This window comes from Rhinopithecus bieti, unplaced genomic scaffold, assembly GCF_001698545.2.
Source record: "Rhinopithecus bieti isolate Rb0 unplaced genomic scaffold, ASM169854v2 scaffold_425, whole genome shotgun sequence".
NCBI classification, from domain to species: Eukaryota; Metazoa; Chordata; class Mammalia; order Primates; family Cercopithecidae; genus Rhinopithecus; species Rhinopithecus bieti.
In genome coordinates, this window is record NW_016803361.1 from 3,652,845 (window position 1) to 3,669,976 (window position 17,132).

The window sequence follows — 17,132 nt, forward strand, 5'->3', positions numbered from 1 at the left end:
ATACTCTAGCCATGTCATTGGAACACTAAGGGCAAAACACCAACCTGCTAAAGAGATCTCTCATTTTTATTATTTTAACTTTAAAACCTTGGCTGTTGTTTCAGTTAAGCCTAAAGATAGGTTAACTTGTAAATGGCAAAGTTTGTTTTGAGGTTTTCCTCAAAACTTGTTTCCTAGGCCTATTAGGCCATCTCTAATATTGATCTGTTTTATTTTATGTACTCTTAGTTTTATGTAAGAAACCTTAGAATGAGCTCCCTTTTCTAAGGTGTTTTGTGTTTTGTATGTTTGCCTTTTCCTGTTTTTTGTTTTTTTCATTTACGGCAGTGGTACCATGTTTTGGATGTGTAATGTTTATATGGGAGAACAAAAAGCTGATGTATAGCCCTGTATACAGTGTAGATACTATTTTTGTAAAAACACAAGGCTAAATTAACGAACAAGAGTACTGAATGTTTTGTCATTAAAAAATTCTTGTATTTCTTGTGCATTAATCTGACCATAATTTACCTGTATATTATGTTCATTTAGCTGTTTGTAATTTTTGTTAATTAGATCAAGTTGTCTGCATTTGTTGGTGTAAGTGAACATCACAATTATCCTGAGTTGAGTTTAAGCCAGATACATGCATAGAAAAGGGTCTTCCTATTAATGGAAGAAGGTAATTTTTAGGATGTGTATTATTTCAGTTTTGTATGTTTAACTTTTATTAAATAAAGTGTTTTTAAAATAAAAAAATCCTTGTTCTTAGGAAATACTGACATATTTATGGATAAAGGGGGCATAAATAGTTCAGAAAAAAATATGTGTACGCACATATATGGATTGATAGAAAGACAATAGATCCAATGGGGCAAAATTATAGCAATTAGTGAATCTGGTAAAGAATATACTGTTTCTGCAACTTTTCTGTAAAAGTGTGAAATTATATAAAATTAAAAGTAGATAAAAACAGTATTTGCTGTAAGCTGGAACTCTTTTTTTTGGAGACAGAGTCTTGCTGTGTCATGTATGCTGGAGTGCAGTGGTGCAACCTTGGCTTACTGCAACCTCCCAGGGTCAAGAGATTCTCATGCCTCAGCCTCCTGAGTAGCTGGGACTACAGGTATGTGCCACCACACCCGGCTAATTTTTGTATTTTAGTGGAGAAGGGGCTTTACTATGTTGGCCAGGCTGGTCTCAAACTTCTGACCTCAGGTAATCCGCCCACCTCAGCCTCACAAAGCACTGGGATTACAGGCATAATCCTACCGCGCCCAGCTAAGCTGGAACTCTTATACATTGCTGGAGGGAATACAAATTGCTACGACCTCTTTGGAACTTCAGTAGTATCTTTTAAGGCTAAACACATATATCCCTGTCACCCAGCAAGTTTGCTTTCATATTTAACCAATGGAAAAGGGTGCTTCTTTCCACTAAAGGACAGGTACAAGAATGTTTATAGTAGTAAAAACTGGAAACAGTGAAACACTGGAAGCAACCTGTGATGGTTAATTTTATGTATAGTTGGCTAGGCAATGGTGCCTAGTTGGTTGGCCAAATATTAGTCTGGATGTTATTGTGAAATATTTTGTAGAGGTGATTAACCTTTACAATCAACTAACTTTAGGTAAGGGGAATTATCCATAATGGCCTCATCCAATCTGTTGAAGGCCTTAACAGCAAAAACTGAGGTTTCCCAGAGAAGAAGGAATTCTGCCTTAAGACTGTGACATAGAAACTCTGCCTGAGTTTCCAGCCTGCTGCTCTACAGAGCAGCAGCACTTTTGTACTTGCCAGTCCCCACATGTAGTCAATTCCTTAAAAAAATAAAAAAACCCTCCTCTCTCTCTCTCATACATATATATAATTGGTTATATATAACATATATAATTGGCTCTGTTTCTCTGGAGAACCATGACTAATATACAACCCAAATATGTTTTGGTTGTATGAGAGAGGTAGTCAATGAGAGAATGGATACATAAAATGCATCCATATTATTCAAACTACATAGATTATTCAAACTACCCAGCAATGGAAAAGAACAAATTGCTAGATGCACAAACATAGATGAATCTTACAGATATAATGTTGAGCCAGACACAAAAGAATATATACTGTATGAATTAATTTTTACAAAGTTCAGGAACGAGCAAGACTAATCTGTAATGACAGAAATCAGAATATTAGTTACCTTTGAGGGATGATAGTAACTAGGAGGGCACACAAAGCAGTCTTCTGGGGTTTTGGAACTGTTGTGTGTCAGTGTGGTAGTTACGCAGGAGCAAATATATGTCAAATTTCATCCAGCTGTGCGTTTTATGTATTTTTTTAAAAGAGGTTAAAAAAGAGTACTTATTTTAAATGCTCACTTTCTCCGTCCCCTCTATGGCTAAGCTGTAACCTCTGTACCAGATATTTCTACATCCATATTGCAGATCCTGAAAATCCACTCAGGCCTTAAACACATGTTCATAACTCTATTTCTTATTCCTATCCAAAAAACTTGTTTTCCTTTTAGAATTTGCAAGCCATTCAAGAATCCTCCTTCTCTGTAACCCCGAGTACATCTGATGGCCAAGTGCAGTTGATCAACTTCCTAAATATCCCTCCATTTTGTCTCTTCCTCTCTTTCCCATCACTGCCTTTGTTTAAGCACAATAATTTCTGCTTCAGTTGCATCATCACCTCGGTGACAACAACACCTAAATTAGTGTTTAAATAACTAAGGACTGTAGCTTTGCCATACTGACACATAAAACTGACCATCACATAGGCCTAGCATCTACTCCAGTGCCCCTATCTGCTCAGTCTGTGTTTGTGAAATGAAATGGCTCATTTCTAACCCCAGTACCATCATGTTCCAGACAAGTCTTGGTGTCTGACCATGGGAAGCAAGTAGTTATCATGCATATCATGCATCCATTATAAGTACAGTGGTGCAGAGGGTGATTCCAGAAATATATGATTCTGGGTTTTAATCTAGAGAGACAAAACACGGTCAGATGAGTACAAGACAACCTACAGGTAAGTTCCCACATGAATGTCTAAACCATCATCAGGTGCTTTTCATCTTCTTGTAACAATTTTTCTCAGGTTCATCTTTGTTTAAACGATGACAGTAGCCCCTCTGCTGGAGTCCCTGTCTCTAGCTCAGGCTCTCCCTGCTCCAGGGTCTCCTGTATCTGGGCTGCTGGTTGAATTGTCCTCAGATATTACTTTAGTCATGTCCCTTCCTGCTCAAGAACCATAAGAGCTCCTCATTAGCTGCCAAGTCAACTCTAAACTCCTCTGCCTAGCTTTCAGGACCTCCATGCTCTGACCCCTCCCAGGGTGATATGACAGCTGTCTTAATATTTTTGAAGGGCTGTCAGAGAGAAGGATTAGTTTGATTTGTGCTGCCCCAGCAAGCAGAAGTATTATCATAGGTGGAAATTACAGAAAGATTTAAGTGCCTCGAAGTGTAAACATTTTCCTTTCTACTTAGTGTGTGAATGTGGGTGGCAGAGGTGGTGGTGGCAGTGGTGGCAATGTATGGAATACTGTGTGACTCTGACAGAACTTGTTCTCCACTCACCAGTCTAAGGTTCCAGGAAATAACAAAATACTGCACATCCAGTATTTTGATGTATACATTGTTTTTTTAATGTTTTTTTTTGTAATTTTCAAGAATGAGATCTCACTGTAACCAATTTCTTTCACATAACAGAATACAGTGTCTATCTTTCCACATCATTAATTTTCTTCCATCACCTCAGTGTAAATAGCCATGCCACATTTCATTGTATGAATGTTTGATAATATCAGTGTCTTATTCAGTAAGTCCCCTGTGGCACTTTATTTTTATTTTTTGAGACAGAGTCTTGATCTGTCACCCAGGCTGGAGTGCAGTGGCACCATCTTGGCCTACTACAACCTCTGCCTCCTAGGTTCAAGCGATTCTTGTGCTTCAGCCTCCCGAGTAGCTGGGACTACAGGTGCATGCCACCACCCTCAGCTAATTTTTGTATTTTTAGTAGAGATGGGGTTTCACTATGTTGGCCAGGCTGGTCTCAAACTCCTGGGCTTAAGTGATCTGCCTGCCTCGGCCTCCCAAAGTGCTGGGATCACAGGCTTGAGCCACCATGCCCGGCCCCCTTGGCACCTTTATAATAATTTATTATCAGAAACATTGCTATGGGTAGGTAGAATCTGAATGATCAAAATGAGAGTAGATAGGTTGGTGGAGAGAGAAAGTTCAGAGTGGTGAGACAGCCTGGCAGCACCTCCTGACAGGCACTGAAGAGATATGGCCTGACGACAAGGATGCAGGTTAGAGGATAGTGGGGCTGAGACTGTCCCTGAGAACATCTAGGGCTAGGAGGCTTCTTAGAGGTCATCTTGCTTTGCATCCCTCCGGGAGCCTGACTTCACTGTATAGAATCCCTGGCAGGGCTGACCAGCCCCAGCTCCTGTATTTGAGAGCTCGCTGCTGTGCAAGGCTGTCCGTGTCATTGCTGCAAAGCTCTGTCTGTTAGAAGGTCAAGTTCTCTGGGTAATGGGATTCGAAGTATTTTCTTTTTATCAATGCTTCTCAAATTTTATAAAATTAGCATGATTCAACTTTTATTGGCTTTTACAAAAGTATTTTTTAATTCTGTTCATCAAAGCCACCTTCTTCTCTGTTTACTCTGACCTACACTTATCTTTCCTGTCTCTAAATCTCATTGTTAATTTCTGTATAATCCAGTACATGTCTATATACTGTCTTGTGTTATTACAAGTTTGTTTCACTCATGTTGGTCTCAGCTGTCCAGTGAAGAACATTTTCCTCTGGCCAAGTTGTGACTTATTTTCTCATTTTCCCTGACACATAGCACTGTGCAGGAATTGGCCACTTATGATGGCTTGGTACTGGATTCTCCAGGTGTCACATGAATTATCTGGCATTCCACAGAGGCTCTGGACCTGGGGATGCCCCCAAACACCCACAGTTCTCCTGGGCCTGCTGAGCCCCTTGGAAATGACCCAGGTATCCAGTCACTGGCATTGCTAATGTTCAACCTGTCACATTATTGTGCCTCTATCTCCTCTTTGACCTCTAGTGACCGGGCCAAGAGACCTGCAGAACCTAATGTCCTGTCCAGATTTCAGATTAAATGTCCTCTAGTAGCTACAGCATAATCAGAGGCTGGAAGATCACTTTTGTATTCTTTTCTCATTATTTGTGAACAGCATTAGAGCAGAGGTGGTCTCTAGCAGCTATCAATCTTTAAGAAATTACCCTGCGTTCTATTCTTGAAAAATGAGCCTTATTGCCATCGTGTCTACTGTGTGCCAGATACCATGCCAGACAGCTCTGTAAAGCTGACTGCAGGGACTAGGTCCTGACAGCCATCCCTTTGCTCTCTTGCTCAGTCCATACTGGGAGGCAGCTACTCAATTACATTTTTACTAGCAAACCCTCTGAAATGACCTCTACAATGATATCATCACACTCTTTTTACTCAGAAACCACTGCTTAGCACTATTAACATCTCTCCTCTCCATGCTAAATCAGAGGGGCAGGATAGCCTACTTAAATAAAGCTCAGAACAGGAGACCCTGCTGGTTTCTTGACAGTTTTTTTCAAGTGCATTCAGACATGATTCTCCAGATATTGAAGGGCTGTCGGGTGGGAGGAGGACAAGATCTACTTTGTGACCGAATCCTGTTGCTTCTACAATCCTAACATGGCTCGCTGCTCCATGCCACAGTCCTGCTTCAGACCACCATGCACTTGCCTGGATTACTGCAGCAGCCTCCTAACCAGCTGGCCTGCCTGTCCAGTCTTGCTCCTCTAATCCTTTCTCCAGAGAGCCTAAGTGATCTGTTTAAATTGTAAATCTGATCACACCACACCTCTGCTTAAAACTCCATAATGCTTTTTTGTATGGCCTTCAGGATAAACCTAAACTCTGTAGCATTGCTTTGAAGACCCAGTCTCTGCTTGGCTTTCAGGCTGCATGTTTTGCCCAGACTGTTTCAGTCCTACCAAACCACTTGCACACTGAATCCCAAATACTTTTTAATTCTCCTACCTCTAGGTCTTTGCCTAGAACATAACCTCTCCCCTGTTCACCAAGTTAGCTCATTTGCCTTCCAGGTGTTACCTCAGATGTCACTTCCTCCAAAAGTCTACCCTGGTCACTCAAGGCTACGCTGAGTATCCTTCTGTCTTCTGAGTATTCTAGGTGTATTCTATCTTCTCTCCTGTCGTTCTATCTTGTGATTGCCTGTTTCCATGTATCTTCCTCTCCAGACAATAAGCTCCTTGAGGGCTGGGATTGTTTTATCTATCATTGTATTTCCAACACCAGTGCTTGGCACAGAGACACTCAATAGTTAATGAATAACAGATGAGCTAACAAGAATAGGTGGAAGACTCAGAGGGGTACATTTGTACTGAAGAACTTGCTAATAACTAGTGATATTAAAAAAAAAAGAACACACTGACCTACCAAGCACAGGGAAAGCCCCATCTCTGAAGTCTCCAAGCAGAGCCCAGCTGGTCATCAGGGAGCTTCTTCAGTAGATGGCAGTAGATGTGAGATGCCCTCCACTCATTTCCCATCTGTAGGAAGCCACGCTTAGATTCATTTGTGAGGTCAAAAGACTTGGGCTGGGGTCCCAGTTCTGCACTGACTGTGAGGCTTTGGACCATTCACAGCCTCAGAGCTTTCTTGCTTGTGAAATAGAAATGACACCTGCACTGCCTACTTCAGATTTTTGAGGTTCGAATGAGATCACACATGCTCAAGCACTCTGTGAAAGCCTTAAAATAAAATGAAATGTATTATTTACCATGTAATCTTCAGGACTTGCAGCCTCACTGAATAATTTGAGTTTCACAACTAAAATGGAAACCAAGTGCCACATGTAAAGCACTGCTGCAGGCAGAGCTGCGAATTAGAGCAGAGACCTGCCTCTTCCGCACTGCACTACCGCCCTAGGGAAGATGGTGAGCATCTGGAGCATCTGGTTGGTTGGGGTCTGTCAAGGGCTTGTTGTTCTAGCCATCAGAGAGATTGCTTGGGGCCTACTACTAATGTCTTAAGTCGTCATGAAAATCAGCAGAAAACAAAAACTACAGACATATGCAATAAACCTTTCCTTTGGGTCCCTTGATTTATGCTTAAAGGAAAGTCAAGAACAATTAACAGCATTTCACTTCCCCTTTAGCAAGACAAACCCAATGAAACCATTAACCATTTAATTTAAAGGCTTTTTATTAGGAACCAGGGGAATGAGCTGCTTATCCCTCTATAACAGTCTAGAGCAGGTCGTCAGGCCCAGGATGGAGAGAGGTTATCAAAGGTGCTGTGGTGTGCTTTGCTGCACGTGCTTAGGGCCTGGAAGGAAAGGTGGTGGCAACAGAGGTTGGCAGGAACTGGTGTTAGTCGAAACACCAAAATCCTGGGGGAGAGCCCCTCTACCTTCCTTCTAACTCCACTTGAGGCGGGAGCATTCCAGGAGACAGAGAATGTGAGCAGGATGCAGCAGTGTCATCTGAACCCCTGGCTTCGTTCAGTGCTACTTCACTTGCCGGCCCTCCACTCTTCTTGCCGTTTAGTGATTAGGTATTTGAAGAACTCATACACAGACCACGCTATGGCTGTGGAGGGGATCTGGTAAATTACTCTAGCCTGTACCCCTCGGAAGTAGGCGGTCACCCCACCTACTTGATATACCGTCCTGAAGGCACTAGCCATGCCTGTGATGTGTCCTGTAATGTGTGAGTTCAAAGCCAAGGACTCCTGGGTGTTGAGCAGTGTTTTGCAAACGTCCAGTGGGGTTGTGGCTGCGGCAGCTACAGCTCCTGCGCAAGCTCCAGAGAGGACGTGGGAGCTTGGGTTGTACCGTCTCTGGGGGTTAAAGTGCTCCTGCAGGAATTCATAGGTCATGAAGTGAATGGCTTGGAAGGGAACGTTCATGGTCAGCTGGGTGGTGTAGCTGCGGTAAAAGGCCCCAGCCCCTTCATTTTGCCACACTGCCCGTACACAGTCTGTCACCCGGTGGTATGGTGAGTTGTACATCTGCATCCTCTGCTTGACCACTAGTAGTGCCATCATCAAGGAAGGAAATGGTGACAGCAGCCAACCGGTGATGGAGATTATCCAGATTCAGAGTCCCAAGTCAGCAGATCAGCCAATGGAATAGAGAGAGAAAAAAGTATGAGTGAGCTGCTGGCTAACCTGAGAAGTCAGCTTCCCTTTTTTGAGGGGAGGGAGTAGGCAGAGGGTTGGTAACGAGTCAAAAAACAATAAACCCACTTCCATCAGGACTTTTGTAAAGCCAGCCAATTCACACACAGGACATATCTATGGTCCTGGGAGCTCCAGAGAGTCTTCTTGAACTAAGTATCTATCTCTAATCTTACCCTCTTACAACTCCCAACAAGAAATGACTCCATGACAGCGAACATTATCATGAACACAGGCCCCTAACAATCCCAATCCTCAGGTAAAGAGCACCTAACTTTTAAAATGTGAGATGGTGATCCTCCTAGAGGGGAGGAGAGAGAAGTGCTACCAAAGAAAAGATTCTTAGCCAAAAAGAGTTGGTTTAGTTTTCAAACACCTCCCACTCCCTCAGGTAGATAACATGGTGTGAGCTCTGTGGAGCTTCAGCTTAGCTTTGGCTCTGTCCACCCCATGGCCTTGCCCAGACAGAAAATGAACGTGGCAACGATGCTATCCCCTCGTATTTGTTCATCCTCACATGGAGAATGTTTTTGGAGAATTTTCCTCCAGCTGAAAAGCCAAGACCCCAGTAGAAATGCAGGGACTGAGTTCTACAATTTCACCTTTCATTCCTATCCCAACTAGCTTCATTCCGATAAGAAAGGCAATATATTTAAGTGTCAATTCCTGCAAATCATAGGGGGGCAAAAAAAAAAGAATCCATCTTCACCTCTTCGAAGAAAAATGAACCTGCTAAACTTTCAGGACAGAGCAAATCCTACAAAGGAGACTCCCAGGAAAGCCCCAAAACAGGCCACATGGAGCCATATCTTTTTCTAGGGAAGCCCCAAGGATTAGTGAAATCCCAGTGAATCTGCTTCCTGTCCAAGAGGGTGCCTCCTAACTACCAAAAACATGGAGGGAGCACCCTCTTGTGGTAAAACAAGGTAAGAGAATTTCCCATCAAAACTGATGTGCTCTTTCTTCTGCAAACTGGAAAGAAACACAGGTGCAGCTGCCCACAGAGTGATAGGTTGAGGAATCATTACCTTCCGCAGGGTTCATGGCTGCATCATGAAGTAATGTTGCCACACACCCGGCCGCACCTGCAAACAAGAAAACAACTGCCACATGTAAGGCCAAGAGAGCGTGACCAACTCATTGAAGTTCCCCACTGAAGGGGAGTGGCTGTGCTACACCACAAGATAACGTTAGGAGGTAGTCCAAAAGATGGGGACCCACTGCTCCTAAACTCCTGTTTAAGAAGGGAAGTATCTGTTCCCACCAACTTTGTAAGGTCACCAATGCATTCCACATCCATGATAGGAAGGCCAGCTCAGGTGTCATCAATAAAGATCGTTCTGAGAATAAATGCAGCGCCCCAGACAGGAAGCAGATACATTGCTGCCTAGGGATGCCAGCACATCACCTGCCACCAGTGGAGGGAGATACGGGCGCCAGGTGGTCAGATCTCATAGAATCTCACCACAGAATCCCACCTCTGTCCTGCTGCAGAACCCATTTGCAGATCCTAACATTTGTCTATAAAGATCTTTCGTTCAGGTCCTGAACTACTCTGCCCCTCACCCTCTCCACACTCAACTTGGTTCCAGCCAGTCCTGAAGCCCTAGGCTGCTATCCTTTCTCTTACTTCCATACAACCTTCTGGTTTCTTCATGCAGTTCCTTGGCCCCACCCCCATTCACTTTGTCATGTTCTCAACAACACAAACTGCCTCTGGTGAGTTGGGATCCTGAAAAGGTGAGGCGAAAAGCAGGGGCTTCATTAGTATCTTCCTTGGGTGGCTGGCTGGGTCGCCTCCAATCCTGCCCTGAGGAGCAGGACACCATACAACTATGAAACATACACTGGGGGTAGTTCAGTGTGTCTCCACGTTACCAGGGCATTAGAAGTTGATGCCAGGGAGATGAGAGGAACAAGTCAAGCTGGTAGGTAAGGGAGGATACTGTAACCCTTTGTTGAGATGCCCCAAAGGAAAAGGCAGGGTTGAAGCGGCCGGTTGTCTGAGAACATCAGGTTTGGAAGTCCCTCCCTTATAATCTGGCCTATCCCAGCCTAAAGCTTCAGCTCCAAACCATGCTGAGACTGGAAAGCACTGACAGCAGCAAAGCCCAAAGAGTTGGGAAAGTGGGGGAACCAGCACAGGAAGGCTCAATACCATTGGCAATATGGCTATTGCCCCCAGGGTGGATTACATCACTCAATGTCTTTTTTAACTTTTCGTAGCAGGCAAAATAAAGGGCGTGGGCAGGGCCTGCGCCTGTTGCTGTGACGTTCAGCCCCCTCATGGGCCTCCATAGGCCCTCCGTTCTTATAATCCTCCAGAGGGCTTCCAACACATTGCGATAGCGGGCAGCTGGGTCAGGCTGTAGACTCTGCATCCGGGTCTGAAATTACAGCAAGGAGAAGCGCAATGTCAGCAATGCCAACTTCTCGCCCCACCTCAACACACTGGGCAGACCTTCTACATGGAGCTGTGCCCATCTGTGAGAGGGATATCTGACATTCAGCTTATTTCCAATCTATGGCTGATCTTTCTTTTAAGCCTTGGACCTTTCTTTTTCCAGTCATCTATGACCCTGAGTGGAACATCATTATTTTCCTTGAAAAAATAATACCACCATTTGCTAAGTGTCCTGGTACTCCAAAATGATTCAGAGCCCCAGCAACAAATATCAAGCTTTCAGAAGTTGCTTTTGTGCCTTAATACACTCAAGCTGACAGTTCTTCACAGATGGATTCTAAATTCAAGTATTTACTATGACATACTTTATGCTTTATACCTAAAGACTGCCCCAGCCCTGCTTCGTGACCACACACTGAGGGGCGGCTAATATTTTGATACTTTTTCAGACTATCTGGCAATGGCGGCTGGGTCTACACCGAGTCTTGGCAGAAGTAGCATTCTTAATAGATGATTTTATTTCTTGGGAAAGAAAGTTTACCCTGAAACTGCAAAGGTGGGAGTGTCTAGCTAGAAACCAATCTAGTCTCCAATCCTGAAGGGCCCTTCCAGATTTCTAATCTAAATTGATTGAATCCCAAAATTGGCATTAGCAAATCTGTCTCAGTGAAACATAATCCTTGGAATCTCTCTAAAGGATTCAATGATTGGAATAAAAGCGTAGGGTAGACACTTTGTATGATGTTCCTTGACAAAGTTTTGTTGAAATTTGGGAAATTAATCTTATTTGAAACACCTCCCTAAATTAGACCTTTTCTGAAGAGTGTGTTTCCCCAGGAAAATTTCTCATCTACTGACCCATTTCAAGGTAAAGTAACATGGAAACTAATAGTTAATATAAAATCAATGTCTAAAAAGAAAAACCAATGTCTGGTGCCTGACATACAATAAGCACTTCTGATTTGTCTGTTGAATGAATGAATCTTTTGTCACATAACTGTATCAGCTACAATCACTGGTGAGCCAATGGGAGCACGTGACGCCCAAGTACAGTTTAAATTTCTGCATCAATCTAATCACTAGATTCTATTTGGAATTAAAAGCTTGAACCATTGGCCAGGCACAGTGGCTCACGCCTGTAATCCCAGCACTTTAAGAGGCTGAGGCGAGCGGATCACCTGAGGTCAGGAGTTCGAGACCAGCCTCGCCAACATGGTGAAACCCTGTCTCTACTAAAAATACAAAAAAATTAGCCAAGTATGGTGGTATGCGCCTGTAATCGCAGCTACTCAGGAGGCAGGAGAATCGCTTGAACCTGCAAGGCGGAGGTTGTAGTGAGCCTTCGCTGGTTTGAGCCACTGCACTGCAGCCAGGGCAACAAGAGCAAAACTGCATCTCAAAAAAAAAAAAAAAAAAAAAAAAAAGCTTCAACCTTCCTCTTCTTCCTCTTGGCCAACTGGAATCCAAGAGTAATACCTTTCCTCAAGATCATGGGAGAAAATAAACTAACCAGATGAACAGGTCCCGGTTAGCTGCAAGCAATCCACATTCCTCTGGTTATTTTCTCCTGCCTGCTACCAACAAAAAACCGGAAGCTTAAAAGGTTAGTTACTGGTGGTCAATCAGAAATACTCTATACAGTATCACTTATCACAATTTGACACATTCTTTCCTACTTCCCCCCACAAAACCTCATGTATTTCCAATAAAGGGTTTGTTTACTGATCTTTCACATCACACAAGGCATATAAAATCCATCAGAAGAGTTGTTCATAGAGCCTACGGGTCAAATGCTGGCTAGAGCTACTAATAAGCAAAGATAAATTGAGCCTCTTGGCTTATCGTGTTTCCATGCATTTATTCAAAACTGATCTTGTATAGGGAGAATGTTCAGAAATTGCATTGCTCTGCCGCAGTCAATGTTGTATTTGGCTACCAATTCTGAAAGGTATGGCTTTGGAGGCCTGGAACTCCTCACCCCCAAGAGAAAACCAGATTGTGGGAAGCTACTTTGAACATTCTATACATACATCTAAGTCTAACTCAACAATTCTAACTCGATAAAAATACACCCTTATGGAGAGGACCTGGGCATAAGCTATGCCAAGTATAAAAATAAATATGGCTCCCCAAATTTGTGGGCCAATAAATCTGCCTTTTACAGAAAGATGAAATATCTAAGTAAGAATTTCTGAAAAATCTCAATATGAAAAACCTCGACCTGGCTTGGAGAAAAGTCAAACAACCCAGTAGAGAGGTAAGTGGTTTGGTAAAAGACAAGCCACATTTGAGTCTAAAAGCCTGAGTCTGAACCTCAGCTTTGCTAGTTGTATGATCTTGGGTATGTCACTTAACCTCTCTAAGCTTCAAAATTGTCATCTATAACAACAGGCCAAGAATGACTGGCTCATAGGGCTGTTGTGGGGATTAAAAGAGACAAGGTATGTAAAAGCCATTGGTAATTTATAAGGTGCTAGAAATACAAAGATCTTTATTGTATTCAAAATGATTCTAAGATATATTTGTTCATATCTAAGAATTTACAGATCATGGTAGCATTGCCTCCTGTATAAGTCATTTCACAAATATACATGGGCAACTAACTGTCCTTAGCCACTAATAAATCGGGGTTAATTTTGTATTTTTTGTTTTCCTTTTAAAGTTTCTCTGTGGCTATAATGATTTACATGTCCCACTATTAATCTGAAGGTCTTATGTTCAGGGACAAGCTTTACTGTGAAATTCTGTGCCTTGCCTGGTTCTTGTAATTTGCTTTTGGGAAGCTATATGGAAGGCTTGAGAGTCTGATACACTGAGTTCAAACCACAACTGTGCCACTTAAACTCTGTGACCTTGAACAAGCTATATAACTGTTCCCTAAGCCTCCTTTCAACTGTAAAATAATGAAAATGGTTTCTACTTCATCAAATTGCTTCACAGATTAAATGAATAAATGTATGTAAGGTACTTCAGATAGTGCTTGGCACACAAGATCACTGAACACATTATTAGATGCAAGAAAATCAAATAAGCTAATGTTTCCATTTTCTAACCTTTCACAGGTGAATATGTACAGATACCATTTACATTTGGAAACTGGAGATTTATCTCCCTCTGCTCTTCCCCTCTTTATTATATAAGTGGATATTTGCTTCACCACTTCAGAGCCAACAACAGCAGCTTGATGATAGGTGGGTACTTAGCCAGATGATTTTGAGAAGGGTTCTGACTGTTTTGGGTTGCAGAATCTGTCCCCGTAGATAAAGTCTGGAGCTTGCCTCTGAGGCCCAGAAAAGGAAACTAGGATTTATCTGGGCTCCCAAGCCTCTTCATTATGGCCATGGAAATAGCTGGTTGAATAACCATGGTCCAGCAAAGCTACACTGACCTCTCATGGTCCCTCTCAAGGATATTTAAAGTCAACTTGACCCTGATAAGTAGCTGAGGATGGACAGGCTTGCATGCCAAGAGGCAATGTCAGCTTTCATTTGCAAACACTATGGTTGCCCTTTAGGCTCCAACAACATAGATACCTGCCTCCAGTCTTAAAGACTGGGCTGCTTTTCCTCCCCACCATCCACTTATTAAAAGAAGGATAACTGCCGGAACAAGCAAACTGGGAAGCCCTTTCTGAAGGAAGGGATTTGAATTTTACTTTCATGCCTGCACAAAAGCATTTAACATACTCACTGACACTAAATCATACTGGCCTCACCTAGTTTTTCCCTCTAAGTCATTTAAATCCCAGCATTAAGTGCAAGTCAAAATGAGCCTTCTAAAATAAGCTTTCGTTATTGTTGACAACTCCTGAGCATTTTTTTCTCAAATCATTATTTCCTTAATGGAGGGCTTTCAGATATAACTGCAATGTGTATGACTAATTTTTAAAAAACCAAAATGCCAAAGCTTATGTAAATGACTAAGAACTGTTCTTCAAAATAGTTACCTTGGAAGGCTACAATTGACTTATTCCAGCAATGCTGTGGTTATGCAAAACCTTTCTGGAACTTCTCTTTCAGAGGTGTTTCCTCAATGGGTTTATAGGCCTCAGAAGTAAAGCAGTCTCCTTGCTTTCAAGTCCCACCTTATTTTGACGCCAAGCAGTATTACCCATTTTGACCTCCCACTTTGTTCACCATATTTGATTCTGAATAGTCTTTGTTCCTGCAAAATCAATTCCATCTTGTCACAGGGCAAAGATTTGCCTCCCTTAAGGACATGCACCCAAATATTCTAGAAGCATTTTTAACAGGGATTTATAAAATGTTTATAGCAACAATAGCACTATGTAAATATATGGAGTAAGGAGCTAACCTCCCATTCTGTTATAATGGAACAGTGGTTAAATTGATAAGTTACAGTAATATTTCTAAGATAAATTATTACACTGTATTTTTCAAGCCATTAAATAATTTTCATGGTTTTCTTTGATCTGTTTTCCATTCAATACTCATCCAGAAAAACAGCACCCTAAACCCTGCACTCTACTCACACTGCACTCACTCCCTAGTCTAAGTCTAGGGAGCTAGATTATATTAACTTTTGGATATACGGCATTATTAATTCACAAGTCATTCAACCTAGAGTCTATACATATAATGTATGCATCTTTTTTATTTGTACTTACTCATTTTACATTTCAATGTTGTTACTTCTCATGGATTTTACTGTTTATTTCTATTTCTCCCAATTGACAAGGGCATTTAACATTCTAATGCTCATTTTAGTCAAGTGCATTTACCCCATTTTCAATGGATATGGCCCTTGTTAGGAGTTACCTTGTGCTAAAATACTCCTGCCAGTTTACTGTCATTCACAAAGCTTAATGAGCACTCCCCCCATTTCCTTATCCACATTACTAACGAAAACATGAAACAGTACTGGAATCAGAGGGAGGTAAAAGGGATCTACTTTGCATTTCCCAAGTTGATTCTCTCCTCCTTTTGAATACATAACACTTTCCTGATTTGACGAGAAAACATAAATCAAAAAGCTGCCAGGTTACTGTTTGACTATTACCCTTAACATGTAGAGGAGGTATCGGTCTTTGTCATATCAACAGTCCCCTCTAGTTTACCTCTCCCTCAATTCAGTCCTCACCTTTAGTGGCTGCTACCTTTACTAATGCAAGAATAAGAACTGTAAAGAACAATAATCTGTTTCTTTCTTCACCCAGCTTTCTTCAGAAGGACCTGACTTCTGTACACATTAATCATCCTGCTTGGTTGTGAATGCAATTATACTTTCACAAGAATCGTGTCCTCTTGTTGATCTCATTCCATTGTCTTCATACTTACATCTACTTTCTAATACCGTCACATTTCCTTTCTAGGCAACTTCTCCCTTTTTGTCAACTTCAGGTGGCCAAAGAAATTGCTATCAGTTTCATCTCTCTTGTTTGGAGGCTGATGTGCTCCCTGCACATACAGTCCTAATCCCAGCTCAATTTTCATGTTCAGGAAATAGGTGGGGTATCACGCTTGCTTCACAGAGAAACTGAAACCTTTTCCTGAATACGATCTTTCCCATATTACTTCCAGTCTGGAACTCTGCATTCTCACTGCACAATGATTTCCAATCACTCATGTGTTAAGATTTAACGTGTAAATCCTTTATCTAGCTGAAAGATCCCAGATTCGGGTTCCTGCCCCGTCAGTAAAGGAAGATACAGTAAGGAGTTTGTAAAAGCACTAGCCCAGAAAACATCTCAAGCCGTTAGATCCATTTCAGGGTCTGGGTCACGCCAGCTGGCTTCACCTTAATCGAGTTAGTAGCACTTACCTGAGCTTCGGGATACCCCATCCCACCCTATTCCTGTTTAGTCCCAGGTGGGGTCCAGGGCTTTGGCTGACAGATTTTCGATCCTGAGTCCCGAATCAGATTTCACTGAAGGTTAGAAATAGGTCCTGGTTCCTGACTGGGATCAACTCCCAGCTGGGACCTTGCTTGAATGGAGTGTCGGTTCGAATCGTGTGGTAGTGGCAGGAGCCAGGAAGGAACCCATGTCGGCTCCGGCTCTCAGCCGGGATCCTGGCTCCGGACAAGACCCAGGGGTCGGGTCAGCCCCAGGTCGGGTTCGAAGCCCGGTGCAGGTCTCACCTTGACGCAGTCGATGGGGTACATCACGCAGTGCTCCAGGATCCCTGCCACGGCGCCTGCCACCATGTGCGTGGTGACAGTGGCTCCAGCCGGCAGCGCCTCGTAGTCCGGGCCGGAGTCCGGATCTTGACGTACCGGGGGCCTGCAGGCCCCGGCCTCCCCGCCGCCGGCCCCCCGGCCCACGCCCCGCTGCAGCCACCCGTCCAGCAGCGCCGACTCCCCGGGGCTCCGCCCGGGCCCTGCCGCCGGCCCCCCCGCCACACCGCCAGCACCCCGCCCCTCCAACTCCATCCACCCGGGCCAGCTGCGGCGCCCACCCTCGCCGCCGCTGCCACCAGTGCCGCCGCCGCCCCCCGGCCCCGTAGCGTCCGCCTCAGGCGCGGCCCAGAGAGCCCGGGGCCTCCGGCTCCCGCTTGGCCCCGCGG

At 43.3% G+C, this 17,132-nt stretch overlaps 1 protein-coding gene across 1 annotated transcript; it reads right to left on the reverse strand.

Annotated features, from left to right (window-relative positions):
- Positions 1–7,211: 7,211 nt before the first annotated feature.
- On the reverse strand, positions 7,212–17,123 carry SLC25A28 (solute carrier family 25 member 28). Its single transcript, XM_017880655.1, has 4 exons — positions 16,708–17,123; positions 10,363–10,591; positions 9,233–9,289; positions 7,212–8,056 (listed from the first exon to the last, which is right to left on the reverse strand). The coding sequence occupies exons 1-4, from the start codon at positions 16,996–16,998 to the stop codon at positions 7,539–7,541; spliced, it is 1,095 nt and encodes a 364-aa protein (XP_017736144.1). The 5' UTR covers positions 16,999–17,123; the 3' UTR covers positions 7,212–7,538.
- Positions 17,124–17,132: the final 9 nt, after the last annotated feature.